Genomic DNA, 25,686 nt, shown 5'->3' with positions numbered 1-25,686 from the left:
TACAATTTGTTCCGTCTTTGACCAGTGGGAGCCTCTCTTGAGTCTGTTGGACACCCCCAAATAGTCTTTGTAGCTTCCTCACTAACTAATATGATGTTTCACACTCAACTTTAAAATTTCCTACCCCAGAATTGAGTTAGCCATTTCCCCAAGGAACACTCGTTCCTTTGATTAAGAAATGGTATCTGGATTTCATAATCAGAGTCCCATTGTAAGTTGAGAAACATCTGTCCTTACAAAGCAGCTAACCTGCTGTTTTTCTTTTTAGTTTACTCTTTGTCCCATTTTCTACTTAAATTCCTCCTTATTTTTTCAACTTAACATCTTCCTGACTTTCTGCAAAACACAGTTTAGCCCAGATCCCTACTTATATCAATAAGGAATACAAAAGACAAAAAGAAACTGTTTCCTGTGTGAATTTTAAAAGAAAATTTTATTTAAAACAGCATTCTGTCTTCTTAAAAAAGGGGGGGGTAGCCGGGCATGGTGGCTCCTGCCTGTAATCCCAGCACTTTGGGAGGCCGAGGCGGGTGGATCCCAAGGTCAGGAGTTCGAGACCAGTCTGGCCAATAAGGTGAAACCCCATCTCTATGAAAAATACAAAAATTAGCCAGGCCTGGTGGCAGGCGTCTTTAATCCCAGCTACTCGGGAGGCTGAGGCAGGAGAATCGCTTGAACCTGGGAGGCAGAGGTGGCAGTGAGCCGAGATCACACCACTGCACTCCAGTCTGGGCGACAGAGAGAGACTCCATCTCAAAAAAAAAAAAAAAAAAAAACCCAGGCACAGTGGCTCACACCTGTAATCCTAGCACTTTGGGAGGCCGAGGCAGGCAGATCACTTGAGGTCAGGAGTTCAAGACCAGCTTGGCCAACATGGTGAAACCCTGTCTCTACTAAAAATACAAAAATTAGCTGGGCATGGTGGCACACACCTGTAGTCCCAGCTACTCGGGAGGCTGAGGCAGGAGAATTGCTTGAACCCGTGAGGTGGAGACTGCCATGAGCCCAGATCGCACCACTGCACTCCAGCCTGGCGACAGAGCAAGACTTCATCTCAGAAAAAAAAAGGGGGGGTGGAGGGGGGATGTTAACCTATGTGTAAATGTTTCATGCTGTATATAAGTTACAAAAGTAAAACATTATAATAGAAAATAAAATCTCATACCTTTCAGCACTAAATGCAGACTCTGTGTCAATGTACACCACAGCTCCTTCTAATCCTCCCATGTTGGTGGGTAATGTAGCCAAAATGCTCATCATTATACAAAACTGAGTTTTTCCACAACCTGGTGGACCTGCAATCTAAAAAAAAAAAATGTTATTTGGATAAACATCACAAGCCAGTCAAAGCAAAATCCTTTTAAGGCCTTGCCATATATGCAGTCCAAATAACCTGGGTTCCCAGGAGAGAATTAAGCCCAAGACATCCATCGTATGTAATGAATTAACTTCTCCCCTCTGCATCTGAATTGGCACTAGTTATGTACTATCCTTGGAGGAACGGAGAAAATAGTCACTCAAATCATCCACTGTAATTTGTAGTTCAGATGAGAAACTTTTAGTTGAGAAAGGCTGAAACATTCACTTATTTATACCATCATAATTTGGCATTCTACACCTTTTCCTCATAAAGATACTTATACTAGGACCTTAAAAATATTTAAGAGTCTTTAATAAATGGTTGAGCATTTGTTACAAATTAGCATTTCAAAACAATGTTGTACTAGTCCCATTAAGGGCTACTTTAATCCATATTTTTAAGAGTATTTAGGGGTGAAGTGTACTGATGTATACAATTTACTTTTAAACAGTTCAGCAAATAAAAATGTGTGTGTGTATGCATATATGTATGTAGAAAGAGAAATAAAGCAAATTCATTGTTTTACAAACAACTGTTGAGTTTAGGTGACTCCTACTTTGAAATGTCTGTTTTGAAATCTTCATTGGCAGAAAACTATTTTGAGATTATAAAAGTTGAAACCAAAAGAGTATAGGCAGGAAATAATAGGAAATTAATTATATCCATATTCAAGTGTAACTAGAAGTAGTTCAGCTCTGTGTCCCCATCCAAATCTCATGCTGAATTGTAATCCCCAGTACTGGAGGAGGGGCTGGTGGGAGGTGATTAGATCATGTGGCAGTTTCCCTCTTGCTGTTCTCATGACAGTGAGTTCTCACAAGATCTGATGGTTTAAAAGTGTGGGGCACTTTCTCTTTCTCTCTCTCTCTCTCTCTCTGTCTCTCCTGTTCTGCCATAGTAAGATGTGCTTGCTTCCCCTGTAAGTTTCCTGAGGCCTCCCAACCATGCCTCCTGTTAAGCCTGCAGAACTGTGAGTCAATTACACCTCTCTTCTTCATAAATTACCCAGTCTCAGGCAGTTCTTTATAGCAACGTGAGAACGAACTAATACAGTAGTTAACAAAATTAATTTGAAAATGTTTAGAAATATCTCCTTTAAATATATGCTATTTGTCACATTAGTTGTGACACCCAAATTTTTAGAACCAATGCACTATTTCTTTGTGAAAACAACACTAAAGGACTTTTTTTTTTTCCTTTGGGGGGAGGGGAGGGGGGGGGGAGGGGAAAGGAAAAAAAATCTAAGAGAGGAAAAAAAGTCTGGGCTAAAACTGAGACATACAATAAAGAAACTGTCTCAAATATATTATAAAGTAGGAAGAAATAAGTAGGAATGATCCATGAGTCTAAATCATCTAGATCTGTGGTTCTCAGATTTGAGTGAGCATTAGATTCACCTAGAAAGCTTGTTAACCAGCATTTCTGGTTCAGTAGGTCTGGGTTATGGCCTGAGAATTTACATTGCTAGTAAGTTCCCAGGTAATGCTGATGTTATTATATACTTTGAGAACCATCGTTTCAGAATTTAGTCTAAAGACAAACTTCATTTATCAAAGTTCAACCTTAAAACACAAATGTTTAGCACATGCCTGTAATCCTAGCTACTCCAGAGGCTGAGGCAAGAGAATCACTTGAGCCCAGGAGTTCTAGACCAGCCAGGGCAACTAAGCAAGACCATTTCTCAAAAAAAAAAAAAAAAAAAAAAAAAAAAAATTCCCATATTTAAAACTATGTGCTGGTTTATAATCTTTACAATGATCATTTAGACTTTAAGAGTAAATAATTACTCCTGTCAATAATAGCTTGCCAGATTATGAGTGATCAGTAAAGACAGTTCTCCAAACTTCTTTGACCACATACCCCAACAAATCAGCCAAAAAAAGTAATCTAAACAAAATTTAGTACAACCCTCCAATATATGCATATTTATTATATACATACTATTTTACTAATATATCCTATACAGTATAAAACACACACGAAGTATGAATTAAAAATCACAAACATTAAAAATCATTTTATAATATTTATTACGTATATAAAAGATCTTTTTGCTCTCATAAAAGCTTACCATTTTTAGTAGAGCAATGATAATAATGAAAATAATAAGAAACCAAATTGTATTTTTAAAAAATAATAACGTGAACATTTTGTGATTCGGTGATTGAAATGTCAGGTCCTAAGTTCCACTTATTTCAGAACTTAACTGTAATGGCTGCATAGCTGAAAGGGGATAATTACAAAGATGCAAGGATTGACATTAAAGAAATACATCATTTGTTGGACTTAACTAAATTACTACTTGCATTTTTCAATACCTTCCATCAATTATGCAAATGTTTTTATTGATCTTTGGTTAAGAAAGTTCCATCTTCCTTCACATCAATTGATCTTGCAGACTAAGCAAAACATGCCACATTTTAACATTTTTAACTGGTTTAAAAACCCACTGAAACTTTTTTGTGTGTGCTTACATTTATTTATTTTTACTGAAGTATGACAATCAGCCAGAAACGTACACGAATCACATCTGAGCAGTTTGATGAATTTCTACCACAATACTCATTTGCCACCAGATATGTATCATGGGTTTTACTTGTTTTAATATTTTTAATTGATAAATAATAATATATATTTATGGAGTTCAATATGATATTTTGAAATATGTTTATAGTACATTGTAGAATGGTTAAATCAAGCTAATTAACATACCTATCACTTCATATACTTATCTTTTTTTGGTGAGAATACTTAAAATCTACTCTTAGCAATTTGAAATACACAACGTTATTACTAACTATAGTTGCCATGCTGTACAATAAATCACCAACATTTATTCCTACTGTCTAACAAACTTGAGACCCTTTTACCAACATCTCTCCTTCACCTATTCCCTCTTCCCCCCACTGACTGAAACTCTATTGGGAACATTTTTGAAGAGTATACAAAATATTTTTCCAAGTATTTTTTAAGAGTGCAGGTAAGTTTTCATAAGACACACATATCTTTGACAACAAAAATCACATGATAAAAGAAATATTCCAAACAGTGATTTTAAAAACATAGATGTGTTTTTATCCCAGCCTTTATAAAAGGCAGTTACATTTTCACTGCTTGTTAAAACATTACCTTTACCTTGAAGAAATGAAGTAAGAGTGTTACATTGATTGGTTGGTTGCTTGGTGTTTAATCGGCAATGCAGATTACATAGTCACTTGTCATACAAAAAGGGTCAGCAAATTTGACATCTCTTGTCTTTTAAAAAAACATGCTTCACTCTTTTTTTTTTTTTTTTTTAAAGACAGGGTCTCACTCTGTTACCCAGACTGGAGTGCAGTGGCATGAACATAACATACTGCAAGTGGCCTCAAATTCACACATGCCCAGCTTTTTTTTCGTAGAGATTGGGTTTCACCATGTTGCCCAGGCTGCTCTTGAACTCCAGGACTCAAGCCATCCACCCACCTCAGCCTCTCAAAGTGTTGAGGTTATAGGCATGAGCCACCATGCCTAGCCAACCTATCTTTTAAGTTCAATGATTCTGTTACAATCTTTGCTGTAAGATAATCAGAGATGCTCTTGTGATTCAAATGATTCTCATGGTCACTCCTCATCTCATTACGGAGCACAATAGGGATTCTATATAACGGTTAGGATTTTTTGTTTCTTTGTTTTGTTTTGTGACAGGGTCTTGCTCTGTCACCCAGGCTGGAGTGCAGTGGCACGATCATGGCTCACTGCAGCCTCTGCCTTCAGGGCTCAAGCAATCCTCCCACCTCCACCACTCAAGCAGCTGGAACTACAGGCACACATCACCATACCCAGCTGTTTTAATTTTTTGTAGTGGCAAGGTCTCACTATGTTGCCCAGGATGGTCTTGAACTCCTGAGCTCAAGAAATCCTCTCACCTTGGCCTCCCAAAGTACTAGGGTTACAGGCATGAGCCAACATGCCCAGCCTAACAGTCAGATTTTAACAAAAATTAACAACATTGATACCATATTGAAATACTAACTTTGCACATCTGACATCAACCTATGTGTTGTTATAGATTACCTAAGGATGATGCAACAGAAAAGTTGAAAGACTTTTACAGGGACCATCCATATACCCACCACTTACACTCTGCATTTACAATTTTTACTGTATTTCTTATACTATACTATGAATACACTGTATGCTTTCTGCATGATTAATCCATTCACCAATCCATCTTAGGGTTTTTTTAATGCATTTCGAAGTAAGTCAAACACATTAATAAAGTTTCCCTCTAATAGTCCAGCATGCATAGCATTAACTAGAATTTAATATTATTCCTTTTTTTTTTTTGCAATTTTACATGTACTGAAATGTGCAAATTATAAGTCTACCATTTCATAAATTTGAACAAGTGCATATATGTATGCAACCTAAACTCTAATAAAGTCAAAACACTATCATTATCCCAGGAAATTCTCTAATATACATTGTTTTGTATTCACAAAGTCACTTATTTTCAAGAATATATCTTCCCTGATACATCTTTATTTTAACGGCACAAAATAAAATTAGTTCTTCATGTATTTCATTATTGAAACAAAATATAGCTAGTATGATAATCTGAGCCTTGTTAGAAACATCTGTACTTCAAATATATAGCTTCCTCTCACATTAAATAATTTAAGTTCTCAATGATTCAAATCATCTTCAAAGATTGCTACGCATCTTCTGAAAGTATTTGTTCACGAAAGAATTCATTTAAGGCTGGGCACGGTGACTCACGTTTGTAATCCCAGCACTTTGGGAGGCCGAGGTGGGCGGATCACCTGAGGTCGGGAGTTTGAGACCAGCCTGATCAACATGGAGAAACCTCGTCTCTACTAAAAATACAAAAAATTAGCCGGGCGTGGTGGTGTATGCCTGTAATCCCAGCTACTCGGGAGGCTGAGGCAGGAGAATCACTTGAACCCGGGAGGTGGAGGTTGCAGTGAGCTGAGATCACACCATTGCATTCCAGCCTGGGCAACAAGAGCAAAACTCCTAGTCTTAAAAAAAAAAAATCATTTAAATTGTTGCCATATTGTTTCCTATGTTTTATTTCATCCATTTTATGAGCAAGTGTGTCCCTAATGTTACTAATAATGTACTGTATTTGGTCTTTTGCTGTTAACAAAACACAAAAGAGGCACAAAATTAATCTATCATTAATTTTAATGACATTTTTCTAGATACTGAGTTATGTATAACATAACTTTAAATGTCATGGAAAAACTTTTGTCAGTTTATCTTCCTGTCCCACATGTTCATTATGATGGCTTCCTACTATCGTTAGCCAGTATTTCAAGGGAATAAAATATCAGAAAGTATTTCTTTGTTAACAATAATGAATATAATTCCATCTATCAAATTGTCTTGCTTATAATTTCACTTTTTCTGGACATCTTCTCAGCTGAGATTAGATTGTTGTTGATTTTTACTTCATGAGCATCATAGGAGAAGCATCTGCTCTGACCTATACATGTGTGTGGCTCACTTCCACTCTCATTATTAGTACTGCATACAATTTACAGTTTCTTTGCAGGAATCTTTTTTGCCATTTATCTGTTTTGCAAGCTTTGATTTCGTTAAATCCATATATCCACCTAACTAGATATATGCAGACTTATAATTCATCCCAGTATGTTGAAAATAAAGGTAGCAGCAAGGGGCCTCTGTCAACCCCTGCATGCTTTCCTCGTGCACTATAACTGATACCTAACAGCCTGACACACAGACCAAGTGAGGATGTCAGTGTTGATCCACTGATTAAACGTTAATGAAGTTAAATTTCATTTGTTAGATTGAAATAATAAAAGTTTTAATATTTTCTTCCCACAACCTAATGAAACATTTTACATACCCTGCTTTGGAGAATGCTAGTCTAAATTCAGAGCTCTAAACATTTTTTATGGAACTTTCTTCATTTTCAAAAACAACATGGATCAAGTTAGTCACCAGATACGAGAGCAAGGGAAACTTCTGTCAGTAAAAATTGAAAGTGGATCCTGAAACAAAGAAATGCTTATGCTTACTAATGATAGCAACAGGAGGTAGTCAAATGCCTAGGCAGATAGGGTAGGGCCAGGTACCTGGTGAAACCCCACCTCCAGGCCAGATACAGTTCAAAGCCTGAAAGCCAAGCTACAGGTTAAATCCCCTGACCAGAGTGAGAACTCATCTTCCTGTTTGGCACACTTTCCTGTGGACTGATCCTCTCACCCTTCACCTATTTTACATACACTCACCCTTTCCTAATTGGTTTTCTACACTGTCATGCCCACCTTTGAGTGGTGTCTTTGCTTTAAACTTTTTTGCATAATTACAAACCAATCAGCATGCACTCCCCATTCTGTACCTATAAAGAACCCAAACTCAATCAGTACAGAAGGAGACAGCCGGACTTAAGGGAGATGGCCAGACTTTGGGGAAGACAGCTGGACTTTGGGGAAGAGATGACTCGACTTTGGGGAAGATGACCTGCCCTTCTGGTCCCCTCTCTAGCTATCCTCTCCACTGAGAGTCATTTTCATCGCTCAATAAAATTATCTGCCTTCACTATCCTTCAATTGTCCAACTGACCTCATTCTTCTTGGATGCCAGACAGGGCCCACCAAGTGCGGGTACCCAGAATGCTGTCACGCTGGCCCTTTGCCCTCGCCAGCAGAGGGCAACTGCCCCACATAATGAGGTAAGGGGCCAACTGAGCTGCTAACACACCACCATCCGCAGAGGGCAGAACTAAGGGAGCACTGTAACACCCACTCTGGGGATTCGGGGTCATAGGCACCCTCACCTGGGTTCCTCCATGGGCCCTTCATGGAGGTTGCTCCTGGAAGCTCCCAGAGTGGCTGGCCGGATCCCACACTCGCTAGCTCATGCCTAGTCTGGCCACAGACCCCACACAGAGCTTGCTCCTGCTGGCACTCGGAGCCATGCTGGTCACATCCCGCACTCGCTCACTCACACCTGGGCATGAAGCTTGCTCCTGCCAGCACCTGGAGCAGCCAGCCAGATCCCACACTTGCTCACTCACGTGCTCCCTCCTACAAGGGGTTGAGCATGGCAGGCCAAGTAAATGGGGTACCCCTGTCACAAGTCCAACAAAGGGGCTGAGAAAAATCTTCCATCATTAGTATCATTAGAGTGCTAACTAGCAGAAGAACAAAGGACTAGCCTTTCTATACATACTATCCATATGCCAGGTTTTAGATATGTTCTCAGATTTAATGAGCTCAAAACTGTTAAATACTTTGTGATTTTTAAAAGGGTGAAACAAGCCATTATTTTAATTAAGATGATATATTTGGAAATATTCAGTAAAGTATCAAGTACCTTGAAAATGTAAAGTATTACTTTACTATTCCATCTTTAAAGAAAACATGTAAAAAATAGCTGAAAAGTTAAACAAGGGCAACTGGCATTTTCCCTACTTCATTATTTTTATGTACTGATTCAGTATAGTCTTGAAGAAAATAAAACATCATGTGAATAACAGTAAGAGATTTCTGGGTTGGTTTGTTTGTTGAGTTTGAATTCAAGTTTGGATAGTAGCATTTACTTTAAACTATAATAAACAATTTCTAATTTTTTTAGCAATCTCAGATCCTGTTCACAAATTTTTTTCCTCTCTTCCTAGACTCAAAAAAATTATACCATATGTGATTTTATGGGCTGCCTGGAGTTAAATTTCATTGTTTTTTCAGGTTTATTTAGTGGGTGAAAACATTTCAACATTAATAATTTTTAGCTTCAGATAGTCTAGCTCTGAATTCTAGCACCCAAACCACAAAATTTCAAGTTGTGTTCAGTTCCCAGCTTCTACCCCAATGGTGGTTAGAAAGAGAAAACATGCCAAACCAGAATAGGCTAAGTTATTTGCTTCTTGGAAACTCAGACTGAATACAATATTTACACACCAAAAACACCAGTTAAAAAAAGCAATTCACTTCATATAGTTAGAGCCAAAGTTTCAACAACCTGCTTGAGAAATGTAAAAGAACTGGAAAAAAGTCAGTAGTGAACATCACTCAAATATCAGCAAGGGAGCAAATGTTAATAATTGGTTTGAAGAGGAAAAAGAATTATTCCCAAGAAAAAGTCTAATTGTACTAAAGTAAAAATGAAGCCTCCTCATCTTAAAATTTACATGGCTGAGAGGAATGTAAAATCTGGACCAGTTAGGACCTAAAATCTTATCAAGTTAACTCTCCTCACATTCAAGATGAGGGCAACTGAACAGGGTAATCTGCCAAGCCAATACCTGGCAGAAGACAATTTAAGGATGCCTGGCTCTGATCTGAAACCAGTGAGCATGTTTTTAAAAAGCTTCATTAAAAAAATATTTTTTTAATGACCTCCAGCATCTAACTACTTGTCTCCATTTGCTCAACAATTATGTAGAAATATGAGTAGGTCTTCAGACCTACATAACTCATTTTTAAAATAACTAACATTCTAAATCCTAAAGCCAAAACCACAAAAAGAAAAAAAAAGAAAGAATCTCAGAAAGGCCAGGTTGCATTTTGCCTTGTGAAAGAAACCTTGATCTTAAATTACTTTACACCAACATGTGGAAGAGTTTATGTCTTGGATTCTCTCTACCACTCTCTCCTTTTTCATATTGATCGCTGCTGTTTTGGAAGTAAATGGGAAGGGAGGGAAGAAGAGTAGGGATGGGAAAAGAGCAGAAAAAGCAGAAGGGAATGGAAATGACAAGTACCCCAAGTTCCACCATTAACAAAAATCAAACAGTATTAAGGAATATACTCATTCATTTAATAACAGTTACTGAACATGTGCCACATAAAAGACCCCAGTAAACCATTACAGAGCGGAATGTTTATTTCTAAATTACAGAGTAAGTGAAGAATTGGGAACAATGGTCCAATCAACCACATATGCTAAACGCCTGTATTAGAACAGAGGCCTAGTTATCCGCCTTTCAAAACATAGGGCAGGATAAACGAATGTCAGCAGACTGTACTCAAAGAACATCCATTTGAAATCTCTCTCTGGTTTTCTTGCTGCTGTTACAACTTGTGGGGCACATCTGAACCTGACTGCAGCCTGAAGAAGACAGGATCCACCTTTGCAGACCTGGAGACCCATGAGCAAAAAAATAAATGTTTGCTGCTGTTGTCAGCAGCCGAAATCAATTAATAAAGTATCTATGTCTTACACTTAACTGTTTCATGTACTTCTATTACATGGCTCGTGCTTATAGGCATTTGAGTTTACAACGCCTGCCTTATTATTTCCTGTGGTCATGTAGGCCACAGCTAATCCTGCCAATTATAAAAATAACTTTAATACAAATTGTTCCAAGAAAAAAACTAAGATGCTGGCCAGGTGCAGAGGCTCATGCCTGTAATCCCAGCACTTTGGGAGGCCGAGGCGGGCAGATCACAAGGTCAGGATATCGAGACCATCCTGGCTAACATGGTGAAAACCTGTTTCTACTAAAAATACAAAAAATTTGCTGAGTGTGGTGGCGGGCGCCTATAGTCCCAGCTACTCAGGAGGCTGAGGCGGGAGAAAGGCGTGAATCCGGGAGGTGGAGCTTGCAGTGAGCCGCGATTGTGCCACTGCCTGGGCGACAAAGCGAGACTCTGTCTCAAAAAAAAAAAAAAAAAAGAAAAAACTAAGATGCTAAAATAGAACTCTGTCATCCTGTCTCTAACATTTGGGAATAGTAGGGGAGTCACTTCCAAAATCAAATTGCTCCACTAAAAGCAGATACCTCACCTCCCAAAGTCATGAACAAAGTATAGAAATGACTCCAGAAATACAAATAATGCAGAAATGTGCTATGTCACTTCTCATTACTTAGAGCAAGGATCCAGATGTAATCATCATTCTTAGCATTGCACAGATTTAGCAGTGCTTCCGTTTTACTATCGTAGAGGTACACATGAGTTGAACTATGCAGATATTACATCTCTCTGTGTTGAAATGAGTTCTCTGGTCCTGTATTCTAGATTATATTACAGTATGAAAATAACATCTGTTTAAGATACAGGATTTCACCCCAGGTTGAAGTACAGTGGTGCAATCATAGTCCACTGCAGGTTTGAACTCAAGTGATCCTCCTGCTTCAGTCTCCCAAGTAGCTGGGACTACAGGCAAGCACCATCACACCTACCTAATTTTTTTTTTTTTTTACTTTTTGTAGAGCTAGGGTCTTGCTATGTTACTCAGGCTGGTCTCACACTCCTGGTCTCAAGCGATCCTCCTGCTTCAGCCTCCCAAAGTGCTGGGATTATAGGCATGAGCCACCACACCTGGCTGAAAATACCTTTTTTGATGATATCTTCGAATTCTTTTTTTTTTTTTTTTTTTTTTTTTTGAGATGGAGCCTTACTCTGTTGCCCAGGTTGGAGTGCAGTGGTGCAATTTCAGCTCACTGCAACTTCTGCCTCCTGGATTCAAGCGATTCTCTTGCCTCAGCCTTCCAAGTAGCTGGGACAACAGGCGCATGCTACCACACCCAGCTACTTTTTGTATTTTTGGTAAAGGTGGGGTTTTACCATGTTGGGCAGGCTGGTCTCGAACTCCTGGCCTCAAGTGATCTGCCCATCTCGGCCTCCCAAAGTACCGGGATTACAGGTGTGAGCCACTGCGCCTCACCTGTATCTTTAAATACAACTTTAATTTTACCTGTTCACAATAGCATCTATCTCATGCATTCTTAGCATGGGTGATATTAACCCCAAGGGTAAAAGTTGGTTTCGGAGGAAGGGGAAGATTTTACTCTTTTATGTATAAAGCACAGATATTTATACAGTACAAAAAGAGATACACAGTATATGTGTGGTAGAAAAATTTCACTGGACGGTGTGGTTAAGAAAAAATTGTTTAAAAGGCTTCTTAGGAGACAATAATGAAAAAATGAATGAGGAACACTGATCTATATTACCTCATATGAGAAGGCTACCAAACTGATTTGATCTCCACATAATATAAACTTTGAGGAGTTTGCTCTTCTCAGGGAATGGAACAATGCCCTGTAGTTCACTTCCTTCAGCAGTTCAGCAGAGTTGGTGTCTCTGATTTCTCCTCTGCTGCTTCTGCTTTAGGAATGAATAGTACTTCTCTACTTCCACTTTTCATCTTGGTGTTGTAACTGAATATGTAAGTATACCCAGGTTCAGTGACATTCACGTAAGTCAAAACTGATGATAAATACCTAGGAAATTTTGAAGTTAAAGTCAGGAAAGAGCAACTATAAAAATGACAGCAAAATATTTCCAGATTGATTCTTACTCTCTCAATCTCCAGATCCACTGTAAGTTCACTCGATCAGTTGCCTTACCACACCCACCCACCAGATCTATCTGACATCTATCTAGGACACTAGTCTTGACCTTTTAACCAGAAACAAAGATTGTGCAATGCAGTTAATTAGGCACCTTCATTGACACCTGTATTTTATTAGTTCCCTACTGCTTCATAACAAATTACCACAAACTTGGCAGTTTAAACAGCATCCATTTATTATGTTACAGTTCTATAGGTCAGAAGTCCAGATAGGGTTGGCTAGGTTCTCTGCTCAAGGTCTTACGAGGTTGAAATCAAGATCTCAGGTGAGCTGGGCTTTTATCTGGAGGTTGGGAGTAAGTATCAACTTCCAAGTTCATTCAGGCTGTTGGCAAAATCTATTTCTCTGCAGTTCTAGGTCTGAGGTCCCTTTCTTGCTCTCATCTCAGGGCCGTTCACTGCTTCTAGAGGCTGCCTACGTTCCTTCAATCATGGCCACTCCATCTTCAAGGCAGCAATGGCATCCTGAGTCCTTCTCACGTTTCAAACTTTTCTTCCTTCCCCTTTTTAACAGCCAGAGAAAGCTCACTACTTCTAAGGGCTCATATGATTAGATCCAAATAATCTTCCCATCTTAAAGTCAACTATGCCATACAACATATAATAATCATGGGAGTGATATCTCATCATATTCAAAGGTTCCAGGGATTAGGGCAGAACATCTTTGAGAGGCCATTTAAGAAATTCTGCCTACTACAACATTTCTGAGAATAGAATGGTCATAAATTTTTTTTAAATTATACACATACACACATGTATACATACATACATATACACACATGCATATATTAGTGGTAGGCAGCCTCTAAGACTCAATGGTACTCACCTTTGTTATTCATGCCTTTCTGTAGTCTCCTCCCACACTGTATTAGGTTTGTCTGTGACTAACAGAATACAGCAGAAATGATGGTATGTAACTTCCAAGGCTTTGTCTTAAAAGAAATTGTCATTTCTACCCTGTACTCTTGGATCACGTACTCCACAGAAAGTCAGCTGTTGCGTCATGAAGACACTTAAGCAGTCCTGTAGAGAGGTTCACACTGCAAAGAACTGCCTACAGCCAGGACAAACTTCCCAGCCACGTAAGCCATGTAAGGAGGCCATCTTGGAAGCTCAACCCCACATGGAGTCGGGGATTCCCACCGACCTTGGATCCCTCAGTTCCCTGGTGCCAGCTGTCACAGCCCCACCAAGGGAGGCCAAGCTCTTTCGCATAACTCTAGGATAGAAGCCGCATCCACAGAGCTTAGGAGCAGTCAGACTGCAGGCCCTGCCTCTGCTATTCCTTGCCAGGCAAGGACACTGGCCTGGGCCCCCAGCATACGTGCTCCACTACCACCTGAGCACTCCGGTCAGTCGGTCATGGCTCTGGCTCTGTATTTCACTGGGTCAGAGCTCCCAGCGGTAACTGACAGGCTCACTACAACTGCCTCTCCCAGGTCCTTGCTCCTGCTGCCCTCAGGCTGGGGAGGGAGTGAAGAGCCTGAGAGCAAGTAGACCTCCAGGAGGATGCAGCTGCCTTCAGGAAAGGTGGCCAGACTCTTTTGTCTCAGAGGCCCAGCCCCGTGCTGCTCCTCACAGGGCAGGGCCTCCTGACTTGGGCCCCCAGCACAGCCACCCCTACCCCCACATGATCACTTCAGTGAGTAGTGGCTCTGCTTCTCTGGGTGGAGCTTCCAAAGGCAACTGACAGGCCCTCTGCCACTGCAGCTGCTGCAGTACCCACCCTTGCTACTTCTAGGCTAGGGAGGGAACAAAGAGCCTGATTGCTTTCAAGCACCTCCAACAGCAGAGAGGAGTACCCAACCTGTTCCCCATTCCCTCTTCCCAGGTGCACCCCCCACCACCATCACTCCCAAAGGCAACGGAACAGGTCCTCTGCCGTGGGCACCCCTGCTGCCTCCAGACTAGAGAGAGAAACTCCAGTGCCAGCAGCTACCCTTCAGAGAGGTGGCCAGACTGCTTTCCACATGACCCCCTTCCTCCACTGCCCCCTCCCAAACCAGGGCTGCTGCCTTCTGGCATCCACTGCACCTACCCCACCCCCACATGACCATTTCAGTCATGGCCCAGAGCCCTATCAAAAACCTTACCCCCACAGACCTGTGATCTTCCCTGGGGCTCCCACCACCTAAGTGCCCTGCCTGAGAGTTCAGCCCCTCACCCAGGTATCAGCCCTCACCCCTTCCCATCACAGTCAGGACCTGAGGCTCCCCAAAAATCCAACCCCATCAAGATTCATACAGGAGGTCCAGCTGGCCATCTAGGGGCTAGGGAGTTACAGATCTCCCTACCCTATTCCAATTTTGCTAGTGCTTTAACACATCTCCCATTGCCTGAGGTTGGATGGACAGACACAACCAGCCAACACCACCACAACCAACACACCGCTGCAGAGGCCCAAAGATGGAGTCCCCCAACCCCGCTCTTAAATGAAGAAGAATCATAACATTGGAGAGCAGAGGAGCCACACAGCTACCTATACTAAGCTAAGTGATGAAGTTCTGCCCCAAAAACCACTCCCCTGGAGAGTCAAAAATTAGACATTTCCTAAGGCTCTCAACCATATGGTGGTCTGGAGATAGGCTGCAGTGTGTGTCTGATTCAGGAGTCAAGAGCTCTAGAACAAGGGTGTGACTGGGCAACAATCTACATTCCAGCCTGTCTAGAAAGGGCTCATGTAGCACCCTAAACTCCTGCAGAGACTGTGGCACAATTCACTAGGAGCTTTTCCTTGCCACCCTCATAAGGGTTGGGGACTACACTTGACATAGGGGTATTTGTGGACAAGCCAGGGGATCCAGTCTACCCAGCTATGTCCCCAGCACTCCCATAAAATGGGAAGTACATGGTATGAAGCACTCCACAGTCTAGCATATCACCTGAAACAACAGAGAACTCTTCACAGTAAACAAATATCAAGTACATAACAGTCTGCTTCCACCATCCCTGACTCTCACCCATAAGCATCATCTACCGGTCCATAGGATGAACTCTACAGTCCAATATACAACCTGCTGACAGAACATAAGGCCATGGAAACAAAGACAAAAGACCCTACTCGACATACTCTTAAGTCACACCCTTTAGTGAGTGGGGAAAGGAAAGGGGAAAACAACAATATTAACACAAGAAAAGAAAGGGAAAGAAAACCCTACCTGCATGAAAATATCTCCAAAAATTTGAAGTGCCAGCCAGGCATAGTGGTTCATGTCTATAATCCATCCCAGCGCTCCAACCCTGGAGGCCAAAGCAGAAGGATTACTTGAGCCCAGGAGTTCAAGACCATGATGGGACACTGTCTATACAAAGAATTAATAAATTAGCCAGGCATGATGGCACACACCTACAGTCCCAGCTACTTAGAAGACTGAGGCAGGAGGATTGCTTCAGCCTGGGAAGTCCAGGCTGCAGTGGGACATGATTCATGCACTTCAGCCTGTGAAGTGAAAGAGTGTGATTGTGAAAGAGTGAGAACCTGTCTCAAAAAACAAAAATTTACAAGTGCTAACACCTACAAATGAGAAGGAAGCAACATAAGAATTTTGACACCAGAAAAATCCGATTTGTGTAACACCACTGAAGAATCACAGTAGCTCTCTAGGAATGGTCCCCAACCAAAATGGCAACTCAGAAACGTCAGATAAATAATTCAAAGCATGGATTGAAAGAAACTCAAAGATATAAAAGAAAAGACTGAAAATCAACACAAAGAAACTATTAAAACAATCCAGGAAATGAAAAAAGAGATAAACATCTTAAAAAGGAATCAATTAGAGCTTCTGGAACTAAAAACTTCACTTTATGATTGTCAAGCTATTGAAAGATTTATCAATAGACTAGACCAAGCAGAATATTTTAAACTAACCCATACAGACAAAAGTAAAGAAAAAGAATTTTAGGCCAGGCACAGTGGCTCACGCCTGTAATCCCAGTACTTTGGGAGGCCGAGGTGGGCAGATCACCTGAGGTCAGGAGTTTGAGATCAGCCTGACCAACATGGTGAAAACCCGCCTCTACTAAAAAGGTACAAAATTAGCTGGGTGTGATGGTGCATGCCTATAATCCCAGTTACTCGGGAGGCTGAGGCAGGAGAATCACTTTAACCCAGGACATGAAGGTTGCAGTGAGCTGAGTTTGCGCCATTGCACTCCAGCCAGGGCAACAAGAGCAAAACTCCACCTCAAAAAAAAAAAAAGAATGAAGAATTTTATAAAATGAACAAGGTCTTTGATAAGTGTGGGATTACATAAAGTAGCAACCAAACCTATGAATTATTGGCATTCCTGAGAGAGAAGGAGAAAAAGTTGACAACCTGGAAAACATACTTGATGGAATAATTCAAGAAAATTTCCCTAATCTTGCTAGAGATATAGATATCCAGGTACAGAAATTCAGACAACATAACGACCATCCCAAAGGCACACAGACACTCACCAAGGTCAACGCAAAAGAAAAAAGTCTTAAAGGCAACAAGAGAAAACGGTAATGCATGGGCAGAAGGAACCCCATCAGGCTTGCACCAGACATCTCAGCAGAAACCTTGCAAGTCAGAAGACAGTGGGGACCTATTTTCAGTGTCTTTAAAGAAAAGAAATACCAACAGAGAATTTCATTTCCTACAAACTAAGCTTCATAAGTGAAAAATAAATAAATCCCTTCTCAGACAAGAAAACACTGAGGGAATTTGTTTCAACTAGAACAACCTTTTAAGAAAAGGTCCTTAAGGAAGTGCTAAAAATGGAATGGTAGGAACAACACCAGCTACCACAAAAACACACTTAAGTACATAGCCCACAGGCACTATAAAGTAACTACGCAATCAAGTCTACATAATAACCAGCCAACAACACAATGACAGGATCAAAATCCCATATATCATTACTAAACTTCAATGTAAATGGGCTAAACACCCCACTAAAAAGACACAAAATGGTAAGCTTGAAAAAAAAGACAAGACTCAACCATCTGTTGTCTTCAAGAGACCCATCTGACATGTAAGTAAGGCTCAAAGTAAAAAGGGATAAAAAAGAGCCAGCAGGCAAATGGATAACAAGTAGAAGTCACTATTCTTATACCAGACAAAACAGACTTTAAACCATAACTAAGAAAGACACAGAAGGGTATTACATAATGATAAAGGGTACAATCCAGCCAGGCACAGTGGCTCATGCCTGTAATCCCAGCACTTTGGGAGGCCGAAGCAGGCAGATCATGAAGTCAGGAGATTGAGACCATCCTAGCCAACATTGTGAAACCCCATCTCTACTAAAAATACAAAAATTAGCTGGGTGTGGTGGCACGTGCCTGTAATCTCAGCTACTCGGGAGGCTGAGGCAGAAGAATCACTTGAACCAGGGAGTCGGAGGTTGGAGTGAGCAGAGATCGTGCCACTGCACTCTAGCCTGGCGACAGCGAGCGAGACTCCATCTTAACAACAACAACAAAAAGTGTACAATCCAACAGGAAGACTTAACTATCCTAAATATATACCCATCCGAGATTGGAACACCCAGATTCATAAAACAAGTTCTTCTTGACTGATAAAAAGACTTAGACAGCCACACAAAAACTGCAGGGGCAGGGGGCTTCAACACTCCATTGACAGTGATAGAAAGATCATTAAGGCAGAAAAATAACAGAGAAACTCTGGACTTAAACTTGGCACTTGACCGATTAAACCTAACAGATATCTATAGAATGATCCACACACCAACCACAGAATATACATTCTTCTCATCTATACAAGGAACATATTCTAAGAGCAACCACATGTTTGGTCATAAAATAAGTGTCAATAATTTTTTTTTAAAATTGAAATCATACCAAGCACACTATTAGACCACAGTGCCAAAAAAATAAAAATGAATATCATGAAGATCTCTCAAAACTACACAAATATGGAAAGGACACAACTTGCTCCTGAATAACTCCCAGGTGAACATGAAATTAAGGCAGAAATCAAAAAATATCCTTTGATATTAATGAAAATAGGAACACAACTTCCCAAAATCTCTGGGAGGCAGCTAAAGCAGTATTAAGAGGAAAGTTTATGACACTAAATTTCTCCATCAAGAAGTTAGAAAGACTTCAAATTAACATTTTAACTTTGCACCTAATGGAATTAGAAAAAAAAAAGAATAAACCAACCCCAAAACTACCAGAAGAAAATAAATGCCTAAAATTAGAGAAAAGACTCTGGGGCAAGATGGCCAACTAGATGCAGCCAGGAGGAACACATGCCACCAAGTGACAAGGACTTTGGGAAGACTGGCACATTCTGAGATCTTTGGAGGGAAGGCAATGAGAATTGACAGGGGGAGAATACAGATGCTGGGCTGAAGAAAGAAGAAGCTGCAAACCCTGCACTGGGCTATCCCACTCTGCCACAGCTGTGGCGTGAGTGTAACCCCACCACTGCGTGGCCACTGCAGTGCAAACGTGCATACGGAGGACACCAAGACTTACTTCTGGCCCCCAAGGACTCCTGAGGAAGAGGTGAGTTGAAGAGATGAAAAACAAACCCCTCTCACCACAGACCTCTGAAATCCTAGCAGCAGGAGACCCCATGACCACTCCAGGGCGTGGACACTTGAGGTGGCTGGGAGAGGTGCTTAGAGAGGTGGTAGGGGTAGGACTGTAGTGCGGAACCCAGAGGGTTTGGTGCAGTAATGTCTGCAGTGGAGCACAACCAGGGTTATCCATCACCCAAGGCTCACCATGCTCTCCTAGGAGACTTTAGCCTTAGAGGAATTGCCAAATCTGAACAGATCGTGGTAGTCTTGCATATGAAATGGGGCCAGTCCAGTCAAAGCACCCCTTGTCTGCTGGCCTCTCCCAGGGTCCCAACCTGGTAGAGCACACTTGCAGTGTACCCTCAGATGTCCAACCGAGGTGCCTCCAGGGGGCCCACATCATAGGTCCTTCACTGGTAGATAGTGCCTGACTGTCAAGAGCTCCAGCAGAGCAGCCTCCACTGAGGCACACCAGACCATCCACACTGTCCACTGACTGCAGCCACCTCTGTGCTGCTTTGCCAGCAGGAACACACACACGCCCGCCCCCACCCCCCACCCTACCGTTTTGCTGGCGCACGTGTGGGTAGACCTCGCCTTCCCTCCACCGCCGGCACCCATGTGCACATGCATCCCACTGTGCCACAGCTGCAACCTGAGTGTAACCCCATCACTGTGTGGCCATTGCCAGTGCAAACGCACCTACGGAGGACAGTGACCCACATGCCACCCCACACTGCCACCAGCACGAACACACACATGGAGACTGGCAGCCCTGTACCTGCCAGCACCGCACTACCCCCTGCGCCAACACCGCCACCAGTGTGAATATGCACACAAAGGCTGGCAGCCCTGCACCCACCAGCACCCCATCCAAGCCAAGGAGCATGCATCCCACCATAATGCAGCTGCTTTTGGCACATGTGAACAAGCACAGATCCCACTGCCACCACCCCAGCAATGCATTTTGGCTGGCACCACCCATCAGTGTTGTGACCAGAGATCCAAGAACACCTGGGCCCCTCTAACACAGAAGGTTCCTAACCTGAAGGGCCCAGAGAACAATGCTGGGGGCCTGAATTCAAATTCAAGAAATGCAGAGAACCTCTGTGAGATACTACCCAAGATGATCATCCCCAAGACACAGTCATCAGATTCATCAAAGTCAAAATGAAGGAAAAAAATGTTAAAGGCAGCTAGAGAGAAGGGGCAAGTCGCCTACAAAGGGAACTGCATCAGGCTCACAGTGAACCTTTCAGTAGAAACTCTACAAGCCGGAAGAGATTAGAGGACTATATTCAACATTCTTAAGGAAAAGAAATTCCAATCATGAATTTTGTGTGTGTGTGTGTGAGAGAGAGAGAGAGACAGGGTTTCACTCTGTCACCCAGGCTGGAGTGCAGTGGCATGATCACAGGTCACGGCAGGAATGACCTCCTGGGCCCAACCAGTCCTCCCACCTCAGCCTCCCGAGTAGCTGGGACTACAGGCACATGCCACCATGCCCAGCTAATTTTTGCATTTTTTGTAGAGACAGGGTTTCACCATGTTGCCTAGGCTGGTCTCAAACTCCCAGGCTCAAACATTCCACCTGCCTCAGCCTCCCAAAGTGCTAGGATTATAGGTGTGAGCCACCACACCCAGCCCCAACCAAGAATTTCATATGCAGCCTAACTAAGCAAAGGAGAAATAAGATCCTTTTCAGACAAACAAATGCTAAGGGAATTTGTTACCATTAGACCTGCCTTACGAGAGGTCCTGAAGGGAGTGTTAAATATAAAAAGGAAAGACCATCACCAGCCACTACAAAAACACACTTAAGTACATAGACCATTGCCACTATAAAACAACAACACAAACAAGTATGCATAATAACCAGCTAACAACACAATGACAACATCAAATCCACATGTCAATATTAATGTTGAATGTAAACGGGCTAAATGCCCCAATTAAAAGCCACAGAGTGGCAAGTTGGACAAAGTGGCAAGACTCAATGGTGTGCTATCTTCAAGAGACCCATCTCACATGCAATGACAACCTAAGCTCAAAATAAAGGGATGGAGAAAAATCTACCAAGCAAACAGAAAATAGAAAAAAGTAGGGGTTGCTATTATAACAGACAAAGCCAACTTTAAACCAGTAAAGATTAAGAAAAAGACAAAGAAGGGCACTATATAATGGTAAAGCATTCAATTCAACAAAAAGACCTAATTATCCTATATATGCAGCAAACATAGGAGCACCCAGGTTCATAAAGCAAGTTCTTAGAGACTTATGAAGAGACTGCATAATAATAGTGTGAGACTTCAACACCCCACTGACATTATAAGACAGACCGTTAAGACAGAAAACTAATAAAGAAATTCAAGACCTGAACTCAACACTTGACCAAATGAACCTAATACACATCTACAGAACTCTCCACCCAAAAACAACAGAATATATATTCTTTTCATCTGTACAGGGCACATGCTGTAACACTGACCACACAATCAACCATAAAACAATTGTCCACAAATTTAAAAAAAAAACTGCAATCATACCAATCACACTCTTGGACCACAGCACAATAAAAATAGAAATCAATACTAAGAAAATCACTTAAAAACCATACAATTACATGGAAAATAAACAATCTGCTCCGGAATGACCTTTGGGTAAACAAACGAATTAAGGCAGAAATCAAGAAATTCTTTGAAACTAATGAGAATAAAGGTACAACATACCAGAATCTCTGGGACACAGCTACAGCAGTGTTAAGAGGGAAGTTTATAGTGTTAAATGCCCATATCAGAAAGTTCAAAAGTTCTCAAGTGAATAACCTAACATCTCACTCAAAGGAAACAGAGAAGCAAGAGCAAACCAACCCCAAAGTTAGCAGAAGGTAAGAAATAACCAAAATCAAAGCTGAACTAAACAAAATTGAGATGCAAAAATAATAATAATAATAATAATAATAATAATAATTAGATCAAAGAATCAAGGAGTTTGTTCCTTGAAAGAATATATAAGATAAACTGCTAGCTAGACTAATAAGAAAAAAAAAGATCCAAATAATCAGAAATGACAAAGGTGACATTCCATCGACCCCACAGAAATACAAAAAACCCTCAGAGAACTACTACAAACATCTTTACGTACACAAACTAGAAAACGTAGAATAAAGGCATAAATTCCGAGAAACATGCAACCTCCCAAGATTGAACCAGAAAGAATTTAAACTAATGAAAAGACCAATAATGAGGTCTGAAATTCAATGAGTAACAAAAAGCCTACCAAGCAGAAAAATCCCAGGACCAGACACGTTCACAGCCTAATTCTACCAGATGTATAAACAAGCGCTTATACCATTCCTACTGACAATGTTCCAAGAAACTGAGGAAGAGGGACTCCTCCATAACTCATTCTATAAGACCAGTATCAGCCTGACACCAATATCTGGCAGAGACACAATGTAAAAGAAAGCATCAGGTCAATATCCCTGATGAATATGGATGCAAAACATCTTTAAGAAAGTATGAGCAAACTGAATCCAGCAACACATCAAAAAGTTAATACATCATGATTAAGTAAGCTTTATTCCTGGGATGCAGGGCTAGTTCAACATATGCAAATCAATAAATGTTATTCACAACATAAATAGATTTAAAGCAAGAACCATATGATCATCTCCATACACACAGAAAAAGCTGTCAGCATAATCCAACACCCCTTCATGGTAAAAACCCTCAACAGACTAGGCATCAAAATGAACATACCTCAAAATACTAAGACTCATTTATGACAAACCCAAGCCAACATCATTCTAAACAGGCAAAATTTGGGAGAACTAGAACAAGACAAGGATGTCCAGTCTTGCCACTCCTATTCAACATAGTACAGGAAGTCCTAGCCAGAGCAATCAGGCAAGAGAAAGAAATAAGGCTGGGCACGGTGGCACATGCCTGTAATCCCAGAATTTTGGGAGGCCTAGACGGGCAGATCACTTGAGGTCAGGAGTTCAAGACCAGCTTGGCCAATATGGTGAAACCCCATCTCTACTAAAAATATTAAAAATTAGCTGGGAGTGCTGGTGCACACCTAAGTCCCAGCTACTTGAGAGGCTGAGGCAAGAGAATCACTTGAACCCAGGAGGTTAAGGTTGCAGTGAACCAAGATCGTGCCACTGCACTCCAGCCTACGCGACAGAGTGAGACTCCATCTCAAAAAGGAGAAAAAACAAGAAATAAAAGGCATCAAAACAGAAAAAAAGTAAAATCATCTTTCTTCACTGACAATATGATTTTATACCTAGAAAACCCTAAAGATTGCTCCAAAAGGCTCCCAGAACTGATAAATGACTTTAGTAAAGTTTCAGGCTACGAAATCAATGCACAAAAATCAGTAGCTTTTCTATACACCAATAACACTCCAGCTGAGAGCCAAGTCAAGAATACAATCCCATTTACAATAGCTACACAAAAAAAAAATAAAATATCTAGGAATACATCTAATCAAGGAGGTGAACGATCTCTGGAAGGAGAACTATAAAACACTGCCGCAAGAAATCATAGATGATACAAACAAATGAACAAACATTCCATACTCATGGATGTAAAGAGTCGGCGCCATTAAAATGGCCTATTTCCCAAAGCAATGTACAGGTTCAAATTACCAATGTCATTTTTCATAGAATTAGAAAAAACTATTCTAACATTCACATGGGAAGTTAGAGTCTGAAAAGCCAAAGCAATCCTAAGCAGAAAGAACAAAGCCAGAGGCATCACACTACATGACTTTAAACTATAGTAACCAAAACGGCATGGTACTGGTACAAAAACAGACACATTGATCAATGGAACAGAATAGAGAACCCAGAAATGAAACCACACACTTACAACCTCTGATCTTTGACAAAGTTAACAAAAAAAAGAAATGGGGAAAGGACTCCCTATTCAATAAATGCTGCTGGGATTACCTGCTAGCCATACGCAGAAGAATTAAACTGGACCCCTACCTTTTACCATACACAAAAATTAACTCAAAGATGGGTCAGCAATTTAAATGTGAGACCCAACCCATAAAAATCCTAGAAGAAAACTAAGGAAAATCTATTCTGGACATCAGCCTTGGCAAAGAATTAATGTCTAAGACCTCAAAAACAATTGTAACAAAAATAAAAATTGACAAGTGGGACCTAACTAAAGAGCTTCTGCACAGCAAAAGAAACTATCAACAGAGTAAACAGACACCCTACAGAATAGGAGAAAATATTCATGAACTAGGCATGTGACAAAGTTCTAATATCCAGATTCTATAAGGAACTTTAATCAACAAGCAAAAAACGACCCCATTAAAAGTGGGCAAAGGACATGAACAGACACTTCTCGAAAGAAGACATACATGTGGCCATCAAATATATGAAAAAATGTTCAACATCCCTAAACATTAGAGAAATGCAAATAAAAACCACAATGAGATACCATCTCACACCAGCCAGAATGGTTATCATTAAAAAGTCAAAATGGCCAGGGACAGTGGCTCATGTCTATAATCTCAGCAATTTGGGAGGCTGAGGTGGACAGATTACTTGAGGCCAGGAGTTTGAGACCCGTCTGGCCAACATGGTGAAACCCCATCTCTACTAAAAAATACAAAAAAATTAGCTGGGCATGGTGGCACATACCTGTAATCCCAGCTACTCAGGAGGTTGAGGAACGAGAATCGCTTGAACCTGGGAGGCAGAGGTTGCAGTGAGTTGAAAGTGCCACTGCCCTCTAGCCTGGGCAACAGAATGAGACTCTGTCTCAAAAACAAACAAACAAAAAAGTCAAAAAATAATAGATGCTGGCCAGGCTGCAGAGAAAGAGAAAAGGGACTGCTTATACACTGTAGGTGGAAATATAAATTAGTTCAACCACTGTGCAAATGAGTTTGGAGATTTCCCAAATAACTTAAAACAGAGCTACCATTTGACACAGCAATCTCATTGCTGGACATATACACAAAGGAAAACAAATCACTCTACCAAAAAGACATACGCACTTGTATGTTCACTGCTACACTATTCACAATAGCAAAGACATGGATCAACCTAAGTGTCCATCCATGGTAGAGTAGATAAAGAAAATGTGGTAAATATATACCATGGAATACTACACAGCCATAAAAAGAACAAAATCATGTCCTTTGCAGCAACACGGATGCAGCTCTTGGTCATTATCCTAAGTGAATTAACACAGGAACAGAAAACCAAAGACTGCATGTTCTCACTTATAAGTGGGAGCTAAACATTGGGTATAGATGGACATAAAGATGGGTACAATCAACACTGGAGACTATCAGAAGGAGGAAGAAGGGAGGGGATAAAAGGCTAAAAAAACTACCTACTGGGGACTATGTTCAGTACCTGAGAGATGGTATAAATCGTACCCCAAACCTCAGCATCACGCAATATACCAATGTAACAAACCTGTACATATACCACCTGAACCT

The 25,686-nt window shown here is 40.9% G+C and overlaps 1 protein-coding gene across 4 annotated transcripts in view; it reads right to left on the bottom strand.

Moving 5' to 3' along the window:
- The window catches only part of RAD51B (RAD51 paralog B), an 802,721-nt gene that overhangs the window by 758,416 nt on the left and 18,619 nt on the right, over nucleotides 1–25,686 (bottom strand). For all 4 annotated transcript variants that reach the window (XM_011994252.1, XM_011994253.1, XM_011994254.1 and 1 more), the window contains exon 5: nucleotides 1,166–1,302. In XM_011994252.1, the coding sequence (XP_011849642.1) occupies nucleotides 1,166–1,302 (137 nt within the window). The remainder of the gene's footprint in view (nucleotides 1–1,165; nucleotides 1,303–25,686) is intronic.

The sequence above is a fragment of the Mandrillus leucophaeus genome, unplaced genomic scaffold (genome assembly GCF_000951045.1).
Source record: "Mandrillus leucophaeus isolate KB7577 unplaced genomic scaffold, Mleu.le_1.0 Scaffold448, whole genome shotgun sequence".
Classification (NCBI taxonomy): domain Eukaryota; kingdom Metazoa; phylum Chordata; class Mammalia; order Primates; family Cercopithecidae; genus Mandrillus; species Mandrillus leucophaeus.
Note: the sequence above shows the minus strand (reverse complement) of the source record. Positions and strands in the feature narration are given on the sequence as shown.